The sequence below is a fragment of the Cyclopterus lumpus genome, chromosome 20 (genome assembly GCF_009769545.1).
Source record: "Cyclopterus lumpus isolate fCycLum1 chromosome 20, fCycLum1.pri, whole genome shotgun sequence".
Lineage (NCBI taxonomy): Eukaryota > Metazoa > Chordata > Actinopteri > Perciformes > Cyclopteridae > Cyclopterus > Cyclopterus lumpus.
Window position 1 is genome coordinate 9,711,945 of NC_046985.1, and position 23,960 is coordinate 9,735,904.

At 44.7% G+C, this 23,960-nt stretch overlaps 1 protein-coding gene across 5 annotated transcripts in view; it reads right to left on the reverse strand.

Moving 5' to 3' along the window:
• Positions 1-659: 659 nt before the first annotated feature.
• The window catches only part of eya1 (EYA transcriptional coactivator and phosphatase 1), a 28,994-nt gene continuing 5,693 nt past the window's right edge, over positions 660-23,960 (reverse strand). For 3 of the 5 annotated variants that reach the window (XM_034560073.1, XM_034560071.1, XM_034560070.1), the window contains 11 exons: positions 19,538-19,620; positions 18,819-19,008; positions 17,954-18,096; positions 17,152-17,235; positions 13,701-13,790; positions 4,647-4,705; positions 4,373-4,533; positions 4,042-4,156; positions 3,618-3,739; positions 2,694-2,794; positions 660-740 (listed from right to left, as the gene is read on the reverse strand). In XM_034560073.1, coding sequence (XP_034415964.1) covers positions 660-740; positions 2,694-2,794; positions 3,618-3,739; positions 4,042-4,156; positions 4,373-4,533; positions 4,647-4,705; positions 13,701-13,790; positions 17,152-17,235; positions 17,954-18,096; positions 18,819-19,008; positions 19,538-19,620 — 1,229 coding nt within the window. The remainder of the gene's footprint in view (positions 741-2,693; positions 2,795-3,617; positions 3,740-4,041; positions 4,157-4,372; positions 4,534-4,646; positions 4,706-13,700; positions 13,791-17,151; positions 17,236-17,953; positions 18,097-18,818; positions 19,009-19,537; positions 19,621-23,960) is intronic. The other 2 variants (XM_034560074.1, XM_034560072.1) reach the window with 1 other exon arrangement.

Genomic DNA, 23,960 nt, shown 5'->3' on the forward strand with positions numbered 1-23,960 from the left:
TCATAAATAACAAGCACAGGACTCCCAGGCCGACGGCTAACAGAGGAGCAGTCGCTTCGTCTGTCTGTCCCGTGACGGAAGAGAGACTAAAAAGTAGGTCGACAGATAAGGAACAGAAAGAGACAGGAGGCGGACGGCTAGAGGGACGGGGGGAGAAATGTCACCACCAGTAGTCGTGGGCCTGTGGTTTACCGGAGCTGAGTCCTGTGGCGAGGTGAGGCGAGGTGGGCGGGGCCATCAGTAGCTCTGCTCTCCTCACAGGTGTGAACCCTGACAGAGTCCCGGCACAAACAGGGGGCCGTAAAACACTTTGACAGCTTCAGAAAACGGCCAATTCACAGTAACCAGGGCAAGCAGCTGCAGCGCCGTAAATTCAGCTCTCTCCTTCGCTTCCAGAGAGAGAAAAAAAAGTTTAGGGTTAAGACGAAGTGTGACCATATGTCAGCACATTAACCGTGTGCTCAGCCTTTCTTTCTTTCTTTTTTTCTTCTTCTCCATTCTCCTCTTTTTTTCTTCCTGTGTAGTGGAAGACAGACGCCAGGCCGCACAGGGGGGTCTTTTCTGAGCTGTAGGTTCAGTGGCAAGCGTGGGACGGGGACGGAGGGAGAAGGTGAAAGGTTGCAGGGTGTGCTGAGGTGGAGCAGGGTGGTGGTGTAGTGCTACAAGTACTCCAGGTCTAGAGCGTGGTGGAGAGCCATGAGGTCTGAATGGCTGGAGATCCTCCAGAAGGGCATGTTGTGCTGAGGGAGGAATAAACACGTTTGAGTTAAAACACATTTCAGGACTGAATCAATTAGACAATTCATTGATTTGAATCAATCCATTCAGTCATTTATCAAAGCAAAAAAAACACCAGAGATTATTTATTATTTATTATCAAAAGATAATGGACATATCAACTGATATAGATTTGTTGTATATTTAAGCAAGACGTGCACATAAGATTTTACTCTTTACACCCCAGCTAATGCATTCAATGTATGGAGAAAGCCGGGTCCTTTCCCCAGTTAGAGCAATCATATTAATAACACACGCCGACTGCACCTCTTGCTCTCTTGTGCATACGTCTTTGCGGCCAAAGAGTACATCTGTACCTCTAGCTAATTTCTCTCCTGCATTAACAAGTAGTTTTATACCGGCAAACTAATCCAGTGGCTGTCTCCAACCTCAACAGAAGTGAACTCCCCACAGGCTCTTTTGAATGAACCTCCTTCCTGCCAGTGTGTGTTTGGGACAGTGCAAATGAGCTGTTGTTCCCAAGCAGAGGACGGGGGCAGAAACCTGAGTCGCAGAGAATGAAAGGAGCTTGTCAGGTAGAGTCCTCAGCTCCTCAGTGTGCGGAGCCCATTACACTCCCCTTATCAAAGGTATGGCCTCTCCCAGGCATATGTTCCGCTTAGGAGAGCCTGCACTGACCCTTAAAAAGCTCTTTGCTTTTTGTTTTGTAAATTGTCTTTGCTTTTAAGTTTAAAAGCTGCAGATGCTATCTCTGCCTTCTCTCTGAGGCGATGGTAATAACTGAAGGCGGAATTGTGGATTCTTCTTCATAGGTGCAGGAACGGAGGCGCGAAAGAACTTTTAGACATGTGCTTTTTATAGTTTCACACAATGTCACGTCTCATGTGTGCCTCCTGACGGGTGAAATTGTTGTGTTATTTCAAGTCCTCTCTGATGTTGACACAGAAACCTTTTACCGCATGCCGTGTGGAGGGGCTCGCACCACTCACGCCTTTTCCTTCCATCAATGTCACAATCCAACAACTCAAGACTGAGAAAAAAAGATATTTGCATCTTTTTCCACAATCATCCCTCAAGACCATATTCCCAGGGTGTGTTTGCTTTGCATAATACAGAGCTATTGCTTTACACACTTAAAGGTAGCTACTACTACCTAAACGCCGCCTAATTGCTCTTCATCTGTCCTCACGCTTCTCCCCGTTGTTTACGGAAAAACAGGTGAATAGGGAGCTGGAGGATTTTCAAAGGGAAACTCCATGTCTACACGCTGACACTGTGGCTCACCGTAACTGTCAGTGAAATATGCTCTCGGGCCGGTGATTAATTTGCTAATGAATATCTGCTGTGGGCGGCCTGCATGTTGCATTTGGTGTCCATCCAAAATTGGCAGAAACGCTGAATACACAAATTGTGCAGCAAGAGCCAACAGGTAAGCGCAACGTAAGATTCCTCTGTACAGATACTGCTGGCTACCCTCTCGCGCTAACAGGCTTTAGCATTGCAGTAAATATTCTACTTTCATCAACAATGACTTAAGTCTCCTTTATGCACACTCTTTTTATAATGTGCCTTCAACAAGCCTGAGAGGGCTAGCATTACACACACAGCATTCACGCTGCTCAGGGCACCGAGCAGGAATATATAATTATGCCATCTACCCTCCCCTGCTCTGTAAACCTGAGATGGCGGAGGAAGAGCACTGATTACACACTGCAGACTTTCTCTCTTGTACCTGGACGCCCTATAGGAGGATACACAGAAGTAAAGACTCCTTTCTTTGGAAAAGTATGGCAGGTATGTTTTGTGTTCTGTGAGCATTCATAATGAACTCCTGACCTAATGGAAAGTCCAAACATTTCCTTTTCTTCTATCTCTGTGTATTTCTGATGAATGTTTTCACCAGAGGACTCAATGTATATACAGTATGTGGTATCTATTATTTCAAGACGTCTTACCTTTTTTGAGCCTTGCTCCTCTTCCACACCATCTCCAACAACAATGTAAACAACTTTCCTCCCGAACCTTTGAATTACTCTCTCAAAGCAGCTCTCCTTCCCTGTGGGGGAGTCGACAGCAGGATGTTAGTGGAGCGTTGAGTGGATGCAAACAGATACAAAAGCACTTGCACAGACCCACACTAAACACCGTCAAGTTGATTCAAAGGCGCAGGGTGACAAGAGCCCCTTTAAAAACACCACACACACAAAATAGGGCAGAGTGTAAACACTTTGAGCTCAGCGAGGAGATGTGATAAGATCAGGCCTCAGATAAAGGCAATCTGAAAAGCATTAACTCTGCCCTTCTGCTCCTCAACCATGGGACAAATGGCCTTAAATCAGCTAAAATCACTCTTGCATGCCACAGGGTCGGGTTAGGGGGACCAGTGCGCTTAACGCTCCGAGGAGCCCTGAGCTACACTCCGCTCCAACTTTGCGCCGATGGGCCCGAAAACGTTGCGGGAGTGAAGCTTGATGTTTATTTTGCATTTGAAACAGTGAAGAAGGGGAAGGACTGGAGGGAGAGGGGGGAGATTGGAGAAGGAGGAGGAAGAGCGGGGGTCTTGTTGCTGTGGAATGACATAAATGTGCAGAAGTGGTTTCATATGCAGAGACTGAACAGGAGAGGCCTGGGGAGGCCCAACGCAGGCCCAGCTCCAGGAAAATAATCCCAGGCTGATTAGGCCTATTCCTTCATAGAAGAACATCAACCCTCTCCGGTGTCTGAATCTCCCACCCCATCCATGCCTCTGTCACATCACTTAGGCAGCATGTGAGTCTTAATTCTTTACACTCACTAAGCTAAAACAACATGCATTAATGTCCCAAAGTGATCGCAGCAGACAAAACAAAGGAGGTTCGAAATCACACATTATGGCTTACCTATTTTGGTTGCACTATAAATATTCTCGATAGGAAAGACTATCCCCAAGCCGTAGAGCAGGACCTTAGCCAGGGCAGGGATGAGCTGCGTGGTGGTAACCAGGATATTCACACAGTTTGACCTGCAGTGGAGAGACAAAGGGATGACATCATTCTACATCACTCAGAGGGGGGGGGGAGGAAAGAAAACACAGTGTGCAATGTATCAAGTGCTTCAAACATGTCGTGCAATGAAGAATTGAATCACAGCTTCCTTTTAAAGTCAGATCTCTCAGCACACTTTCAAATATCAGAAGGCAAAGTCTATCCAGAAGAGCGTTTTCTTTAATAGTTTAGGAATATGGAGTTGACTTATTTACACCACATGAGAGTTTATATATGTGCGGTACGGGACTGGGTACAATTTTCCTCACTGGAGTCCTACCTTGAGTGGATTAATGTTAGTGCTTTCAGTGCCAGTGTTAACCAGGAGTCCGTCAAGGCTTCAATTTCTGCTCGCAATTGCAACCAGGCTTCCCTTTTGGCTGGGCCCAGTAGACCTGAAACGCAGGGTAACATTGTTTGGGTTGGACCAGGCCTCAGAATACCACTGAAATTTTGAAAATGTACCCTGACCAAGTGGTGTGGCATGTGTGCTCTTAGAACACACGCGTAGACACTCACACAAACGCCCACACGAATGAGGGCACATTCATCTGCAAACTCATTTCTACTGGACAGATCTTTAGAGCGCAGCGCTGCTTGTTGGGGATTACCTCCGACGTTATTTTTGTAGGTGGTGTAGATTTCTTTTACTCGTCTGTAGCGGAAAGCCAGTTTTCTCATCCAGTCCACGCCTCCCCGCACGCCTGTGGCCAGACATAGATTGGCACTGGTCGCCGCTGCGTGGAAACCGTCAGCGCCGAAGTTATACGTGCTGAGACAAGAATACAAAAATAATCTGTCAGCACAGGCCGCGCCGACATTGATGCAAATGGCAGAGTTCATTCTGACTATACAATCAAGAATGTAAGTGCTCCAGTGTTGTACCTCAGATCCTGGCCGTTGTCATCGGAGGACACATCGTCGATGTGTACCTGGTCACATTCCTGGAAGACACAAAAAAAATACTTTAAGTAATGTAGGATGTACACACCAGTTCCACTCTCCCAACATGTTCCTCGTAATTTCTCACTAGAAACAACATATTCATTCAGGAATTTGTGCTTTGGCTGGACACCTCCCTCTTAATCCCATTCGCCTTGACTTTCTCTTTATATCCTTTTGAATAAGTTCTCAACATTTTTCTTCGATTGCTTCCATACCGGCTCTGTCCAAACAAAAACTAACCTCATCATTAGTCAGAATGGACTGCGACCACTAGAGGGGTCTAAAGATATGCACACGCACAGACATAACCAATAAATCTCAATCCAGCAACTCCAAACTCTCCCCAGGTTGGCATTTGAACAGCTATGTATGCGAGTACTGATATAAATACAGACAGTTGAAGGATGTATGTAGGCTAGCTAAATGTATAAAGAGCCCTAAAGCTCTAATGGCCTGTGCATGTGCATGCGTCTGTGTGTGCATCTCTAAACATGTGTGCACACTCTTCTTCCCCTTTGGGGGTGCCTGGCTCCTCTTGGAAAGGTAGAGGGATTCTGCAGCTCTGCACTGATTCCGCCGGTACACAGTAACACAATCCAGACTTTCTGGCAAATGTAACCTACTAGAAAAATTGAACCTGATGCTAACCGCCAATGAAATTATGACCTCTGATTGCTGCTGCGCCACACACCAACACAGCCCCGGGGCCAGTCAGCCGGCAAAGGAGCGCAGGAGAAAGCAGAGAAAAAAATCTGTTATTAGTTTTCCATTTATAGGAGAGCTGTAGAGCCTCCCCCTTCATCGCCTCTCTCCGTCCCCCTCAGTTGTCTAAAAATGTGAGGGAGCCCTGCTTTGGCATTGAGATCAACACATTTCACTCGGGGCACAGCAGAGACGGACTAGCAAGGCTTCTTTTTGCTAAAATGTGTGGTGGCTAGCAATTTAGCCAACAGTAGTTTAAGCAATAGACTTGTTACGAGCAAAAGGCTTTAAAATTGGATGTGACGTCAAACTCTGAATTTCTTTCAGTCGGCCCTAATCTAGAATGAATAACAGACAGCGTATTGATATCTCTACGAGGTCATTTAAAGAATGTATCCGGAAAGCTACACGTTTTAAATGTGTTGTGTAGCTGCCAATAATTGTAAGCCTCACCTGTTTAAAGTTACGTGAGAAATAATAATTTCTCATTGAAATGGAAACTTGAGGGAGAGAATTCCTCCGGTCTCAAGTATGAAAAATCCGTCCCAATTTTTTAAGCTTTTTAATTAAGTTTCATCCGGCTGTTAAGACACCAAAACACAGAAAGGACTTCCTTGTTTTAAGTCAATCTAACTGAGGCCAAATGCTGACGTTATTGCATTCCTCTCTAATGCTAGAGCAGGGTAAGGGTAAGGGCTTTGGACTGTAAACCTTTTTTATTTTACTGGTTCCCCTCTGAACAAATTTTTCATCTCCCTGGATTTGTGGGGAAAGGGAGGGAAGAGCGACGTGAGGAGAAACTCAAACCAGCTGTTCTTTAACAGAATTAAAATCTTGACCCCCAACCCCTGCTCTAATGCAGCCATTCTCTCGCCAAGCCTCTCCCAGCAAGCCCTGAGATCCAAAGAGGAAAAGACTTTGACCCCGTGACCCCTCTCCCCTCCTCTCCGGGACTCCGGCACCCCGATAAGGGGGTGGAAGGGTAGAGAGGTGGGGATGGTGGAGAGCGGCGGGTAAAGGCTGGGGGATAGAGTCCAAAGTGACCTCACATGGAGCGAGCTCTGAGCCCCACGTTCCAGAAGATGGACTGCCAATTGGAGACGTGGTGCTGGCGGGGGCTCTTAGCTCTGTTGGCCTAATCTGTTTCTAGACAATCACCGGCAGATCTTTAATAGTTGAAGAAAGCAGTAATTTGTCCCAGCTTGGAGATCTGCTGACAACAAAACTTGTGGATAATTTACGTAATTATCCCCCAAATCTGTTCTCAGAGCGAAACCCAAGCGAGAAGTATTGGTGTGCTTAATTTCTTAAGTTGTAGAGGCATGTCTGTTTGTTTAGGAAAACAAAAACTGCACCCTGGGTTAAGCGCCTCATAAAGCCTCCTTTCAAAGCATTCTGGTGCAAGTGAGTGGAATGCTTCTGTTATCCAGTAATTACTTGCCAATCAGCCAACAGCAAAGCCCTCGTTTGGTACATCATTGCCTAATTGCATGCTGTCTCCTGGTACCTTGTTTGATGACAATAGTTCCTCATGTTTCTTCTTCCCCTATAATGTGTTTCTTTCAGAGTCTGACAGCCAGCCTGGATCAAAACAGCTATGTGAGAACCATATTACTCAGCATGTTAATTAAGGGCCTACTTAAGGTGCCAGAGCCAGAACTCCAACATGACCCGAAACACATAAATATGTCTCAGTAATTAGGCCTAACTGTGGGCATTATAATTGCTGCCTGATTATGAATGATTTGTCATGAACTTTTCCCAAATCCTCAAAGCTAATAAACACATCAAACCTCAACAAATGTTAAGTGTTAAAACACAAATTCAAATGGCCAAGAGAAATACACTGCAACCCTTACATTTATTTGTTTCTATGTGTTTACAACGCTTTTTAATTCTGTAGATATTATAATGCCTAATTAACAGCTGAACTGAGCTTGAGACCTCCGGATTGAGGTTTTTCTGTGTGTGTGCGCTGTGAATAAATGGGGAGGGGGCTGTTGGAAGAATGCACGGACTCCAACAATTACTGTTTCCAGCTGGGGCTGGCATAAACCTCTGCACTGGCTTCCTGGGAGGACCGGCAAAGCTAATAGAGGAGGTGACTGTGGGTAATGCTGTACAGTAACCCTTACACATACTCGTTAGGAGGCACTTGAAGGCCTCGTAAACACCACAGAGCCATGGATGGTGAAGTTCAAGTCAGTTAAGTACAATCGTATAGTGGCTCGGATGGAAAGAAACACTACGGTGTGGTGGATTATGAAATAAAGAAATAAAACATCTGTGTAAAAGGCACACTGAGAATACAGATAGCAAATGAAAAAAATAATGCGTCACATAAAAAAAGGACACATATATGTGTTTTTCTGTTTTATTAGCATTAAAGTAGCTCATATATATGCATGCAGGACTTGGTAAAAAAATTAATCATCATCAAGTCAAAGACTCATTGGAAAGCTTAAAGGAAAAGTATCATGCTGCTATTATTTTGTTTGTATAAAATTAACAATGGAATGACAGGGCTTCAAGATGGTGGCACTTTGAGGGGCAGTCAGAGAATTTCTTAGAACCTTTTGAACATGTCTTTTCTGTCAAATCCCCCCATCCTCTCCTCACCAAGCAAACACCAAGTGGTCTCTCTAAAACCTACATCACCTCTAACTCACTCCAGATGTTCCTACTGTACTCAGAAGTGAAGACCCTGCACCAGAAGCCATCGCAATTACCCCCCAAGCAAACACTGTTAAATTTATCAGCGGCATTCTCCTCTTATATCTGAGTGACCAAACAGTCTGCATCTATAAAGGAAAAATGACAAAAAGATGCACAATTGAAGACAGGATGTTTCTGCCTTGGGATGCTTCCGCCTCTACATCTTTCACTCTCTCTTCCTTTCCCTATCTCCTTTTTCTCTTATGTCTTTCCACCAGTCTGCTGAAAACTCTTCACCGCGGAGGAAGCTATCAGAGCCCTCTTTGTTCCCCCTGGCATCTGTCATTAAGCGATCAGCGATGACGGCCTGAGTCTTCCTGCAGCCCGGGAGAGAGCTCAGAGTGGTGACTGCAACAGTCAGTCAGGGAGAAGAAAGACGGGCCAAGTCAGCAATGCACGTTCCCAAAACACAGAAAGGACCATGCTATCAAGACTAACTATTCGACCTGTTTTCTTCCCATGAAGGGTAGGTCAGTGTCCACTTAGTGGATACAAGCTGCCCCACTCGCCCCCCTCCTTTCTCATCCTCTCTCAGGTGAGCAGTTGGGGTGGGGGTGGGTGGTCAAAACCGCAGTGTGAGCGATAACAGCCGTCATCACAGCATTCCTTGTGACCCTACAGGCTAATGCCATGTGAAATAGGCTCATCCATGGTTCGCAGGTTCTCAATGCCACCACTCCACCGGCAGTGGCTGTCATCCCCCCTGCGGTCTGTGACCCCCAGCAACTTCCTTCTCCGTTCCCACCACAGGCACCCCTGTCTGGGGGAGGAGAGGAGGGCGGGAGGGGCTGTGATTACCTGGGGGTCAAATACAGGATGTGGGTAACAAAGGGAGAGTTCTTCGAACCCACTTCATTCCAATCCACAATCTGTGCTTGAACAGCCACGGAATTCAAACAGCGGCGCCAAACAAAGCACAGGTACAGAACAAGTATATGCTGGTTATACTAAAATTTACACGATCAGGGAAAGAGGGAGTGCGCTTTGCTCAGGAACAGAGTGAATTTTTGTTTAAGTGGTCTGCAAGTATAATGACTGGAACAGTTGAATAAAAACTGAATCACCCCACAGGTAGGGAGTGAAAAGTATAAATGAGTTATGTGTGATGGATAAGCTGCTTCTCATTATTTTTAATTTTTGGCGTTTAAAGTCCAAACCACACCTCAAGGAGAGCGGCATTATATATCATATTAATCTCGCCGTTTCAGCATTTTCCCTTTGTATGCATAGAAAAACAGTTTAATCTTGCCAAAAAGACTGTTGTTTGTACAGCTCTTTCTCCACAGACCATGCTGGACAGGTGCTCTCTAATTCAGGACAATAAATATATTCTTAAATATCATCATTTGTCAATAATGTTATATTTTCCATGCAGCTTCAACCCCTATTGCTGCGTGAATCGGCTGTGTTAGGATAGTGGGTAGAGGGTGGAGGTGAGGTGGAACTCTGTGGAGCGAAGATTGACATGGTGGCTTTGAAACTCCACTTTCTCTCTGTAGTCTTTCCAAAACACATCAGTGGCTCCGCCTCGAGACATGATGGAGTTATGTCGAGGAGCGTGACAGAACTGCTGCATCAGTGGCCAGGCGCATGAGGAAATACCCACATCAGTGTGAACAGAACCAAAGAAGCCCATCTGACAAAATATACTAACCATGAAAATGGCTTTTTTTAGTTCACAGTTGCAATTTGGTTTCAGCGGCAAACTCTACGCTGAAAACATTAAAAAAAGATAAATGCCCTATTTCCTGGTTTTCGCCGTTTTTTTCGAGGGTGCAGCTCTCTGTTATGATAGTGTTATTGAAATATGAATGAAAATCTGTGCCACAAAGCTACAGTGTACAGTTGGTGACTGATCGACTGAATGACTTGATGTCATGATTCAATGGAAAGCACAGCAAGCATAATGTTCCTCCTTACTGTGAGTACGATCCTAAGAAAATACTATCACGGTAAAGACCATAAAGCTACCAGTCATATGGATGGCGGCTACAGGATCTGATTCTCTACAGTGGGACATAAAACAAACAGAATGGCTCCACAGTAAGAGGCTCTGGAGGGCCATTTCAGCCACTAGGAAAAGGTAACCATGCGTTTCACAGCATCTCTCATTAACAGGCAGCCCCTGGGTGAGAGTGACACAGGAGGTTTCAACCCTGGGACTGAGGCTGGGAGCTATAAAAGGTAGTCAGCTCACAGTGTCACAGGGTTGCTCCACAGGAGTGTGTGTGTGTGTGTGTGTGTGAGTTTGAGAGTCAGCGGGTACTTCCATGAGTATTCGTACATTATGTATGTGTCTTAAGAATTTGCGGCACAGCATTTTTAGCTTGCGTGTGCATAAGTGTGTGAGAGAGGGTTGCACACAGCATGGAGGCATCAGTGGACTAATTTAAAATGTTCCCACCTTTAGAGACCTTTCCCCCCCTCTCTCGCTCTGTGAGTGGTTTGCCCCCATGCCCTTTATCCTCCAGACGGTGAGGGTTGTTTCCCCCCCCCCCCGTACCCCACTGAGAGGGGGAACACGGTGAGAGAGAGGCCCCTGGTTCCCACATACCGCTCGGCGTTAGTGCACCTACAGTAAACTCACACCCTGAGTCACAGCAGAGCTGCCAGTCTTCCTGGGGAGCTCGGCCTCAGTGGGCTTCATTATACACATCACTTTAGACCATCAATTAACTCCACGTTCCACCGCACAGCAGCGCTGGCGTGAAAATAGTAACGTATTATATTTCAACAAATCTAATTTACGAGTAAAAGTATATTATTTTTAAAATGATTTTCACTATGATTATTCAAATAAATAAATAAATATTGAAAATTACAAGATATTCTGAGTTTTTGTACAAATTATTTAGATTATAGATTATTTGTTTATCACTGTAGTTACAGTGGAGGTCACATCAATAGGGATCATATTGCCTTGAATTACTTAATTACCTAATACTTCCTTCAGTGAGAGCATTTTTGAGGATAGAAACGATGCTGTTCATACAACACTACACCCGTATTTTAAAGGGTGAGCAGCCAATGCTTTGTGTGGAACGATCGATAGAGAGATTTGAGTGTGTGGGTTGGCAGGGGAAGTCTTTGGGGGAGGTGCGGTATTTCTTGGAGGCGCGTTCAAGTCTATCTCATGGTGAATTAAAAAAGAGAGCGCTGATCTAGAAAAAGGTTAAAAGAAAAAAGGGAGAGAGAGACGTAAGGGTGAAACTGATCCCTGTTGACCCCTTCGGCATGCCCTCTTTCTTTTTATGACTTTCCTCAGAATTGTCACTCACCAGCTCTATCAACGCTCTGCAGCCTCCATTTGAACACACACACAAACACACACACACACACACACACACACACACACACACACACACACACACACACACACACACACACACACACACACACACACACACACACACACACACACTTTATACACAGAGAGCTGTCTGTGGCTTTAGAAGGCTCAACACAATATTATGATTAATTGTGATGTTTAGAGGCTTGTAAACAACCCCCTTGTGAACTTAAAACAGATTAATTTATCTTAAAAACTAACATTCTAAAAGAAGCAAAAATTATCTGGGACTGCGCATTTCGTGAAGTAGAGGGGACACTGAGTCCATATTTAATGTTCTTGTGCAGAGGCGGGCAGGACAACAGTGTTAAGTCTTAGATTGACCACACACACACACACACACACGCACACACACACACACACACACACACACACACACACACACACACACACACCGTTAGGCCACTAACTCTGCACCTGTGTTTCTGCACAGCCTCTGGGGTCTCCCTTTATGGCTTAGACAAAATTAGATGGACCATATGCATTTCTGCACATGCTTAAATACATAACTGCTGCTGGCTGTGGTATTTATAGTTGGACTCTATTTAGCTTTATCTGAGATGGAGGGCTGTAAATCAGCAGAGAGGAAACACAACTGGTTAGCCATTGCTGAGAACTGGCACTTAACACTCAGCCTGGCCAGGCTCAGTTTAAGAGGAGAGATCAATATGCCTTTAAGAGAATGTCACTCCTCCTCTGGTAAGATTGTTAATGACAATCATCGCAGCGTCTGCAGAGAGGTCTTTAAATTGGACGTTCTCAAAAGCATTCTTGCAGCGGCCCACGCGTTGCTCTTTTAGTCATAATACTACTCTAGTTTTAGCTGGAAAATGTCTCAAGCCTTAAAGTGTCAAAACAAAATCTAATAATTTCCTTACTGAGAGAGAGCAGAAGAAATATAATCGTTGCATTTTTCAATGATTTTATAAGCAGCCTGAGCTGCCAATTCGTCTGTGAACGGTTTCATCACAGATGAAAAGAAATCAAAACACAGGACAGATGTTGAGCAAAACCACATTTAAGCGTTGTCACAAACTGCCATTTTTTAAAATGATTGGGGCACATCTATTAAATAAAGTGCAGCTACAATGGATTCTACATGGCCAGGGCATAAGGAAATATTTAACCAGCCAATTGCAGCCAATTAACTTCAAGATGACTGTGTTTGGAATCTCAGTCACTCGTCTGTCTGGGAGAGTATGAACCTTTTCTTTCCCTGTCTTGCTCTCTCTCCCGTTGTTTCCCTCCTTCTTGGGTTTGCTTCATGTAACACTGCCGAAACATGGTGGTGAGTAATGAGACTTGGCAGATCTCTTCACACTTAAGTATCAAACAAAACATTTCCTCTCCTGTGAGGTTCAGCATGAAGCAGGACACTGAGGAAAAGTGCTGGGTCAGTGGGATCAGATTTACTGGGAGAAAGAGACTCAGAGAAGGAGGCCGGGACACAAATCGTAAATTTAAATCGCAGACAGATAATTGGATAGAGCTATAGTGTTGCGGGTATAACATTGAGATGAATTGCTTTGTTTATTGTTAAAATGTGATGAGCACTAACATAGCTGGGTATGACATCTGTGTGGCACACACTTTTCTGTACATACAGCCTGAGCCTATAAGCATCCCTGACCCTCTGGTCTTTTACCTCTCCCCAGAGTGAAGCAGACACTCTAACATCCCACCACACACACCTCCCTACCCTTGATCCCTCTATTCCTTGAGCCCCAGAGGCAGATTTGACACTCGCCGTACATGAATCAGGGAGGCAAAGAGGAGTGGGAGGGGAGATGGTGGGGGTTTCCTACTGTGACGCTGGGGTCCGGGGTCTAGGTGGACTGCGACACCAAGCACACAGCATGACACGGACAGACAGAGCGGCCGCAGAAACACTAGAGCTTGACAAATTGAGCTGGCCGCGATGGGAGTGGGAAGGAGGTGGGCGGTGGGGGCAGGCCTGGTGACCCAGGAATGACAGAGACTGACAGCACATGTAAAATTCACGGTCTCCCTTGGGCTCCGAGGTAATACTTCACTGCTATGGGACTGATAACTGAGAAACAGGCTCCACGCTATGAAACAGTTGTTGCTGCTTTCACTAAACTCTTGATGGACGGTTCATACACTCCTGGTATACATTCCTCTGACCACTCAGACCATCACAAGGTGAACAGAAGGCATTTGTGAAGATCAAGAACATAGCGTAGCGAAAGACATAAAAATAGACCTACCTCCAAGTCATTAAAGAATAGGTGCGTGTCGGCCAAGTTGAAGATCATTTCTTCCATCCTCAGGCCCAATGATACAGATGTCGGAGGATCCTGGAAAATAGACAAAGACCATTAAATCAAATTAAATTCTTTCCTTTGAATATTGAGTTAATTTTGTTCCATTTGAAGGAGTTGATGTGAAACAATAAATAAAGCTGTTCCCTGTAAATCACTCAATTAACACAGAATCCCTTTAAATTCCTCAGCAGGCTATTCCCATAAAAAGAAGACATTAGGTGGACTTGAAAGTTTCAGCCTCTGTTTACGACTCTCCGAAAGTGACCGGAATAGTCATCAGAAATGCCACAGACTTGAACCAATGCAGTAAAAGCGTGTCTCTTCTAAGGAAGGGTGGTCGATTTAGAAGAGTTGGGGGTCACAGTCTCATCGTAAATAGCCTATTCGCCACATACTTGTGCTGATGCATCATTACATGTCTTTTTGCTCTCATCTGATTGCTCTCTAGCTGATTAAAATAATTATTCCTGAATCAACTACTTTGATGTGTTTATTGATATATATATATATATAAATCCTTAAATCCTGGTCTCTGTGAGTAATGTGACACGTGCTGTGATGGTGATAAGGTTGCACTGTCAGTAAGATAATACCGAGACAAGAGGGAACTACATTATAAATAGTTAATGAGCCTGTGACAATGAGTGCAATTTTCCTTTTAAAAAGATAATGAATTGACAAAAAGTCTTTCGCGTTTTTTCAGCACAAACAAAAAGATATAAACCAAATGTGTGATCATTTGTCACATGTGAACACTAACACATTTATTAGGACCATCCTAAAAAAACATACAAAACATGTTATAATTAATTAACTGACTGGAAAGAAGCGCTACCGTTCTTTTTTTGTTGCACAAATTGAATACCTTTTTTTAAATCTTAAATCTTTAATCAACAGATTGTCTTCAGTAAGCAAAGGATGAAGGGAGACAATAGCAGGCTGTGGAGGAGGATTGTCTGCAGCTGGGTGAGACTGCATTAAAGACAGGACCAGAAGTAGGGATTACAGAGTTAAACCACCTGAAGACACACCTGAGCTTTCTGCTGATTAACTGTCACACCCCACAACGCTTATGTTTTCACTAACATGACAGAAGACAAACCACACAAGGAGACCTCAATCCCCACTTCTAGCGGCTTTCTCCTTCCTCTTAACCTCCCAGTTCGAATCAATCTTTCAGTCAGAATTCATCAAAAATAATTAGCCTCCCACATCAAGCGGCTCCCAGCTCCCTCTCCCCAGCCTCTGCCGCTGTTGGTTGATTTTGCATAAAAGGCTGGTTTGGTGGGAAAAGGCAGTCTTTGCGAGTGAATCCTTTCCAATTAAATCTAAACAATCAGTCAGTGGGCGAGTTAAGAATACAAGCAGGCCAGAAGGCCAAAGTGCTGCTGCTGTCATTGCTCCAGTGCCACCTGTCCTGAGATGTCAGTGCCATCCACAGGGGCGCCAAGTCCCCCCCTTTCTCTGAGCCCCTTACCAATAACAACCCCCCCCATCCATCCCCACCCACTTTAAGCTCTAGCTCTGGCGAGCCCAATAGCAGCACAGCTGGCCTCAGCCATCAGCTTTATGGGGGTGAGCTGCCTTGATGCCAATTAAAAGAGCTGATAAGAGCAGCAGTGTGTTTATGTGTGTATGAGAAGGAGAAAAAAAGAGTCAGAGAGAGTGGGTGGGAGGTCACAGTGAGTGAGAGAAAGTGTGGATGTGTGCACACATCTATTTATAGTAGGCTCAGAGCAGCTCGGGGGGAAAACGGTTTAGTAACTTTTTTGTTTATGCCACAAAGACGGGGATGACATGAATGGCAGGAGGGAAGAAGGGCTGGTTGTTGTGGTGGATGTTGGACTGCTTCACTTTCTTTCCTGAGGTAGTTTACAGATCTGCGTGTCTGATAGGCTTTGAGGTAGCGTGCTTTGTGGTTGCTGTGAATAAGCATGTCTCCGTCTCATAATGCTGCTTTAATGTGATGGTGTCAGCAGGTTGGAGCATGAGGGAAACTTTAGTAAAAAAATGTAAAAATAAAATAGGGTCTGAAATGTGCAGAGGAGGAGAAAAAGAGGGAACAAAAGAGAAAACAGAGAGGGACTCTAGCGGCTGTCACATCCTATATGAGTTCTGATGAAACGGGCCCTTATGGAGTCAGGAGTGTTTCCTGTTTCAGAGGAGCACACTGGAGACCCTGTGTATGCATCTGCGTGTGTGTGTGTATGTGTGTGTGTGTGTGCGTGTGTGAGTGTGGTTGGAGAGTCCCTCGTCACTGAGCCAGAGCTCCCTCAGCCTTAGCTCTCTCTTTACCCAGCATGCAGGGCTGAGAACAAAGTAAATAAACAGTGGAGGGTCGTGGGGCAGCACTCTTTCACCCCAAAAACAAAACACTGCCCCCATCAAACACCCCTCATACCAGAACAAAGGCGCAGAGCTCGGGCTGCAGACGCTAAGCTCTCTGACATATGAGGAGCAATATGTCATTTTTTACTTCAAAACCAGACAACTCGATAGCCAAAACAACCGGTGATAAGAAATGTTGCAGAATTAGAGATTCATTTTATATTTGAATAATTGTGAGATTGATGAATCGATTGATGAATCGATTCAATAGTTATCCATGTATTCATATTTAAATGGCATAAGACCTGATGATGTGAAGCACTATGAAGGCTATATAGAACCTATGACCTCAACAAAACCATGAGAATAGGATTTTGCGTTATTTCCCAAAATTGTTTGTTTGGAAAGTTTAAATTTAGAGAGGCAATTTACATGGGACAACAAATAGCAAAGCCTGGAAAAGTAAACCCTTCATCTGCTAAGTATTCACAGTGACATGGGATGGAAAAGAACCTTCCAGTAAAATAATAATAAATAATTGATGTATACATATGTCATGTATTTTTATCTGAATCCTAATTAAGGCAGGTTTGAGAAAATCTCTGTGTTCCAGTTTGAGTTTTGACTGAATTACATTCGGGGGACTCAGTTTCCTGCCAGGGTCTCCAGGGAGATCCCTCTCTGAAAAGGATGGATTGAGAAGCACTTAATTAAACTAACAATGTGGCATTTCTGAAGGAGAAAGGAACACTTAAGATGTGTCAATAGACATCCAGAGTGCAACTGTTGTGAGCCCCTACAGCTGAGGCCCCGACCAGCCATGCATAGCTCCAACAGCTGCACAGAGCAGTCAAATACTTGTCAAGCCTCATTGGACCTATTAAAAAAAAGAAACAATTATCTGTACATTGAGTTCTGCTCTATCTTCTCACTATGGACTCAGTGAAATCTATACCCTGCTCATTGGCCATTCCCAACTCCTCTAACCCCCCACCCCCCTTCTTTTAATATGTATGTGTTCTGCTGATAAAGTGCACCGCTACTGCCACAGTCTGATGTCACTCACCCGTCCATATCTGTTGGCATAAGAACCCGTAAGCAAGGAATGGAAAACGATGATTGTTTCATCCAGGTCCCAGATGAAAACTCGCTGGAGAGATGCGGGGGCGAAGGGGCCGAAAGAAACAAAGAAAAAAAAGAGAAAAGAGGCAAAATCAATGGTGCACTCTGTAGGGCTGCAAGGTGATCCTCCTGGTCAATAGGCCAGCAGCGTGTATTCGTGTGCCACAGGGACCAGGATCCATTTGCTTGGGTTGGTCACCGCAACACTCCCCCCATCAACCCACCGCACGCTTTCCATCCTCTTCCCTTTACATTAGTGTAATCAATAGTGACAAACTAATTAACTAGATATGTTAACACGCCATGATGTCAGTGCTATAATGGGTGCTATTAACTTCGCTTAAATTCACATCATATTAATGAAGAGGCCTCTGAGTTTATTTTGACATATGGTCTCTATCAAAGTGTTGTATGGCTCATGGTGCAATTCTACCATTGTTAGTCACAGCTCGTGTCCCGTCTTTGATGGCTAGAATATATACATTATTCACTTCAACGATGACTCACTTAATCACATGCCTTATTGTTTATTTACAAGGAATACATGAGAACTTTATATATGTGTTTAGTGATGTCATATATTCCACAATGCATCAATAATGCATTTGTAGTTAAGGAATCAAATATTTAAGAATGAATGCCCACCAAGTGTTAAAGCTGCTGTAGCAGCCATATAAGTGGATTAGTGTCCATGTGCCTCAGACAGGGCGAGGCTGTCTGTCGCCAAGGTAGCGGGCTCACCCTACCTCAAGGTCGGAGTCAGGCGGCGGTGATGGGTTGTTGTTCCTTCTTCCCCGGCCACGTGACTTTCCATCCGATGCCCGGCGCAATCGATCCGAATCTGAATCTTTAATGGGGGTTGATGGACTGTGGATGGTACTGTACTCTGCTGAAAGGAAGGGAAGAAGGAAGAAGGAGAGCATAAAAAGAGTGTATCGAAGATGAGCTATTATTTGCTTCTAGCACTGAAGTGTGAGTGACCATTTGTCTTGATGTGGGACAGACAGCTTCCTGGGACATGTTGAGTGTTTATGCAGGCCTACAGGTAACACACATATCATAAATCAGTTGCAGAACACCATTACTAAAAGCTATAGTGCTCCATACTGATTGAATAAACAAGAGGCAATGGATTACATGTCAACTAGATATATCAGAGATGTCATTTATATAAATTGGACGACTGTGGATGAAATTACATTTAGTTAAAGCCTGATGTCTTTGGTGTTGATTGATGACGATTTCAAATGCAATCATAAAGTTTTAACCGACTTATAAAGATACAATCAGTGCTTTATTGCCAGATGATGCATTAATGTCACATTAAGTTATAGAAAACTCAACATCAGATTTCAGTTTGAACAGTTTTATCTTGCTTGCCACACTATGTGATGGTTGAGACCATTTCCTACTCCTCCCTTTGTGTATTTGGGTTCGGACAAATAACATTTATTGGCCTTTAGCTCATGTTCTCTTATCAGGAGGAACTTCCAGTCAGTGAGAAGGAACGGGTTCAGGGGCTTGCTGGCTTGAAAAAGAAAACATGGCTCTTAGCAGGATCAGGACATGGTATTCAGGTTACGCAAGGCAACCCTGAGGTTTGATTCTTACCTGCAGGGTTCTCTGTGACGGGCTGGCTGGTGATGCCAGTGGGTGGCTCCTGGAGGGTGTAGGTCGTGGTGGTGGTGGAGGGCGTGCTGGGGCTGGTGTTGTTACTTGTCATGTAGGGTGAAGTGTAGGGTGAGCTGTTGTAATACTGAGCATACTGCCCCTGGCCAAAGGCTGGATAACTGGCGTAATCCTGTGAGACGGACATACAGATAAGACAAATAAAAATAAAGAGAAAGATAAAAAAGATGTTAGATGTTTAATGTGGTGTAAAGGGGAAGATTTAGATCAAAAAGGTGGAGAGAGACCCGAAGGTAGCATAGAGAAGTAGGAGTTTTGGCAGAGTAATGTGAGATTTTCCCCGCACCAGTGTTGCTACTTTACAGTGCAGATTCCAAAACATAAATGCAAACACATGTCTGTTCTGTCCGACATCTGGACAACGATCTGTCTTGTTTTTTTCTACCTCTCCCTCTCTTCTGTGGCATAGTACATGTGTGTTGGAGGAAGTGCAGTAGATAATTCTGCGTACAAATCTTTTGACATACTGAGTGATTTATGTTTGAATGTGTCATGGATGAATTGTAACATATTGAGGATGCATGTTTCATAAAGATTTCCAGGTTGGGAAGAAGTCTGCCATTCCAACTTATATAAACTCATAGCTGCCTACGGATATCAGATCACAGAAATGGAATGAGCGGAAGGAAGTGCACAGCTACCTGTTGTGTGCTGTTGAAGCCAGTGGAGTTTGTCAGGGAGTTGTTTCCTGGATACAATCCTGCCGTTGTTGTGAAAGTACCACCTTTAGGGAGAAATAAGAATTTTGAGTGATATATAAACCATATTTGATCGAACAACACTATGAAATCTGCAGTACTTCAAGCCGTGCAGTCAAGAAATGAAATGGCATATTGTTCGGGGGGAAAAAGATTTTCTTTTGTGAAACAACTATTTGAGGTGGTGAACAGAGGGAGGCCTGAGGGAGCGCTCCCAACAGTGGCCTTATCTTTCTCCTCTTCCTTCCTTATCAGTGATTGGATCAGGCCTGATGAATGACAGAGGGGGGCGGAGAGGGGTGAGGGGTGGACAGAACCTGCTCCCACAGCCGTCCGAGCCCGCACAATGCGAGGAAGACAAGAGACTTTTGTGTGTGAGCTACCGAAGGGTGGCGTGGGGTGAGAGGGGGGGGATGGAGCATGAGGGTGCCAGGGGGGTGTGCATGGGCAGTGTAGTGAGACAGAGATGTATGGGGAAGGAGGGTTGAGGTCGCAGTGAGGAGCACAGAGGGGGTTTGCTGCCGACATCCAGCCCCAATGAATATGTATGTTCCTCTTTTCAATTGCTCAAAGGACGGTCCTCCTGGGTAATTAAATCATTCAAAAGGTTGATAGCATCTAATGGCTTAATAATATACATGACATGAGTAACAGAGGAGAGGAGCAGCGGCGGCCCCCGGGGGCACGACTTCTGTCTTCAGCAGCCATCCACCTGTACTGTCATGTCAGGAGGAGCAGCTTAAAGGGCATCACAGGCTGGGAGGGAGATATCAGGGTGACTGGGAGAGCATGAGAGAGCTGTGTGTATTAAAGCTCACATGATCCCAACTGTTATATTTTAATTTCACAGAAAAAAATTAATTTGTATATAGTGCTTTATAAATGTATAAAAGTTATTTCTTATTTACAAAAGAGAAAAAAGAAATCTAGAATTTCACAAATATCAAATCTTAAAATGTTTACAATGCCAAATAACCAAATAAAGCAGTTTTATCCATTGAAAGTCCAGTTGGTTGTCTTTTGAGTAGATGTTCTTTTGCCTGTTGTTTAAGAGCATGAGTCACGGTGCTCAAAGCACAAGTTGGGATTGGTCAGAGAAGGTCAGAGAAGGTCAGAGTTTTATTTCGTTGGTTCAGGGTAGGCACTCTAAATTCAAAGCATAAATATTGCATCCATTCAAGTTTAATTCATTGTGACGGTCAAAATGGTTGCCATTGTTGTAAGATTGTTTATGCAGCTTGGTGTATGTGTGTTATTCTGCATTCTAACAATATATGTAAAAATACACCTGTATATAAAACAACAACAATAGTAACGCTTTTGGCAGTTGTTGACTTTCACTGCCTAGTAACAGAGGGTTAAGTGTTAAAGTCTTTCATACAAATAATCTATTGAAAAAGTTTTTAAAAATGACCATGTCATTGCAGTTATGCAAACCTTTAAAAATACAACCCGTGGTCATTATTACACGCTTCTGTTCATAAAAAGACAAATCTCTTTTCCATACATCCACAGGGGACATGAATTAACGTTACCATTGCAGTATTTTAAAAAGCGCCTTCACTCATCACCACAGTGATCCTCCGGAAGCCATAAAAATATCCAGTAGTTTGAGTGAAAACGAAAGGGGAGATACATTTACTGTTCCTAAATGGGGGCGTAATTACACCTTTGTTCACAGAGACAAACAGAGGGAGTTCCTTTCATCCTCTGGTCATTGGCCCCATCAGGAGGGCCCTCCCACACCGTGACAAACGTGAAGCAGCTTTCAGTTCAAGGGGGAAGGATCAGGGAAGTGCGGGGGGCATGAAGGGTACCGTATGGAAACCACGAAAAAAAGAAAAGACGTTGTGCAATGTTTAGCCTTGTCAGTTAGCTAAGTGCCCAACGCTGTGGCCCAAAAAGAGAAATAAACACCCCCCAAAGGTCCCAAGATTACCAGGATCCACTAGTTATTTATGCAGTTTCTCACTCTCTGCTTCCAGCAATTACACACATCAGAGTTTTACCTAGTTCTTCATCCTGGCCTCTACCGGTTATTTTCATCAACACGGATCTTTCTCGTTGTTGTTTGCTTTGATATTTCAATGCATGCATTTCAAAACGGTTGTGTTCTCCGCAGAAAATTCAACATCAAGTGAAAGAGAAGGCTGCGAAGGACAACAACTTAGCCTAATGCGGCCATAAAAGCTCTCGTGGGTCGGGTTTGAGCAGCCACATAAAAGCCGAGGGGACCCCCGCTAGCAGTGAGAATGAGCCCATGCTGTTGGTGGTGGTGTTGGTTATAGTTGGGGGAGAAAGAGGGGAGAAAGGGGGGGTCTTCTGGTTCCCCGGGGGGCATGTTTTCTCTCCCTCCCCCTGTCCTGCTCCAGTTAGTTCACTCACTCAAGACCAGACATCATCCCTCCCTCCTCTCCTCCTTCCCTCCTGCCTTCTGGCTTCACAATTGGAAGTCCATTTGCTTTGCTTGATCAGTCCCCTTGCCATGGGCTATGTCTATCATCAGTGCACAATATTTGTAGCAGAAGTTTGTATGCCCCACTTGGGAATAGGCTATCAAGTCCAGATGGGGCTCTCCTTTTAAAAAGGCAGACGGGGCTTCAGCTTCTTTAGCTCGCACTGCCACTGGGACAGAATGCTGGAATCCAATTATTCACCTAATTAGCATCTGCTCAGTCCCCCCCCCCCCCATCAGTACAATCTCCCTGTCTCATCACGCACCTTTTTCTGACAATCCATGAGATGCATTATGTACACTGCGACAAGGCGTTGCAAAACAGAGGTGCACAAAACGCGGGTATCTTTTAAGCTTTTGGTGCCACGACTTCAGCACCCACACAAAGCTCCATGGCATCGGACATGAAAGTATGGAGTAAAACCAATAATCTAATCGTCCTGCGCCTTGACAGCTGGCCACAGGCTGGTGGCGGGGACACTGACAGAGAAGGGGGGGTGGGGGTATCAGATGAAAAAGAGTCTTTGGTTGGGACACCCAGGCCCGAGGCACCTCGCCCAGGCAGATCAATAGGCCAGAAAGAGTAATGATGATGGCGTGGCAAAGGGCCAGAGCCACAGTTAGAGAACTCAAGGCCAGAATAGTGGTCAATCTGTCATCTAACGTGGCTGTCAAATACTAACGCACTTAACGCTACGTGGGGCATCCGATAGCCAGAGATAGCAGGAGACAGTGAGGGAGAGACGGAGGGACAGAGAAAAACAGCAGTAACAGCATAATACTTAGAAGATGAATGGGCACATAATACTGTCATCGTGAGTAAAACCACTAAGGGCAGGATAGCAGATTGAACATTCTGCTGTACATGGTCCATCCCTGTTTTCTCTCTCTTTCTCTCTCTCTCTCTCTCTCTCAGGAGTTTGGCTGCATGCTGTACAACTCTGGCTGTGGCCGACTGTATTTGGTTAAGAGGCGTGGAAAAGAGGCTTCCCCGTGCCACATCTGCTGCTGAGCTGGCGTTATTTATTGTGAGATTGTTGCTTTTCAACAACTTGTGGAGATGTTTTTACTGTCACACATTAGATATTACAGGAGAGGAGACAAAGGCTATGCTAGCGGTTGGCTAGCTGTCCTTGCCCAGTGCATGTGGAACAAGGGCTGTTTGAACAAAGACAAACAGAGAAGAATAGAAACACTATATGGCGGAAGGCTTGATCTACATTTAAACAGAACGTATAATTGGACAGAGAGAGCAAAAGAGGAGGAGTGCAGGGAGCAACGACTCCTCATTCTAAGGTTTCAAGACCATAAATCTCTAGGGTCTCAGCTCTAAAACAAATACAAATATGATCACAGGGAGAGAAAAAACAAATGCTGGGGAGTGGGGAGGACATGGCTGGTGCCTCCTAAGTGCCTGCCATTTTTCCATCTGTGTTGATTCTTTTAAGAGGAGGAGAGGAGAGGGAGGCAGCCGCCATGGCTGCAAATAATGACCGTCGGTAAGCAACCATCTTTTGGGGAGTGTGAGGGTCGTGTTGTGAATCCGTCTGGCTCCGCATGCTATTAAACCAGGGACAGAAACCTCTTTCTCTTTAAAACAAAAAAACAGGACTTGACCTTATTTGGATGGTCTAAGCCGAGGGAACACATGGCAGAGACACGTAAGAAAAAGGGGATATTGAGAAAATGACACACAGACAGGACAAAGCAGGAAAGACGCATACCAGCAACCAGGTAGTCGGTGAATCAAAGTCTGCTCTGTCGTTTTGTCAAGCACTCATAATCTTTGTCTTTTTTGCTGCAAACATGTTACAGGCATGAAATTGGACACGCTGCCAGCTTTAAGAGTGAGTGATGGCTTCTCACGCATTTTGACCCCATACAAACACCCGGACTGACATGTAAAGATGC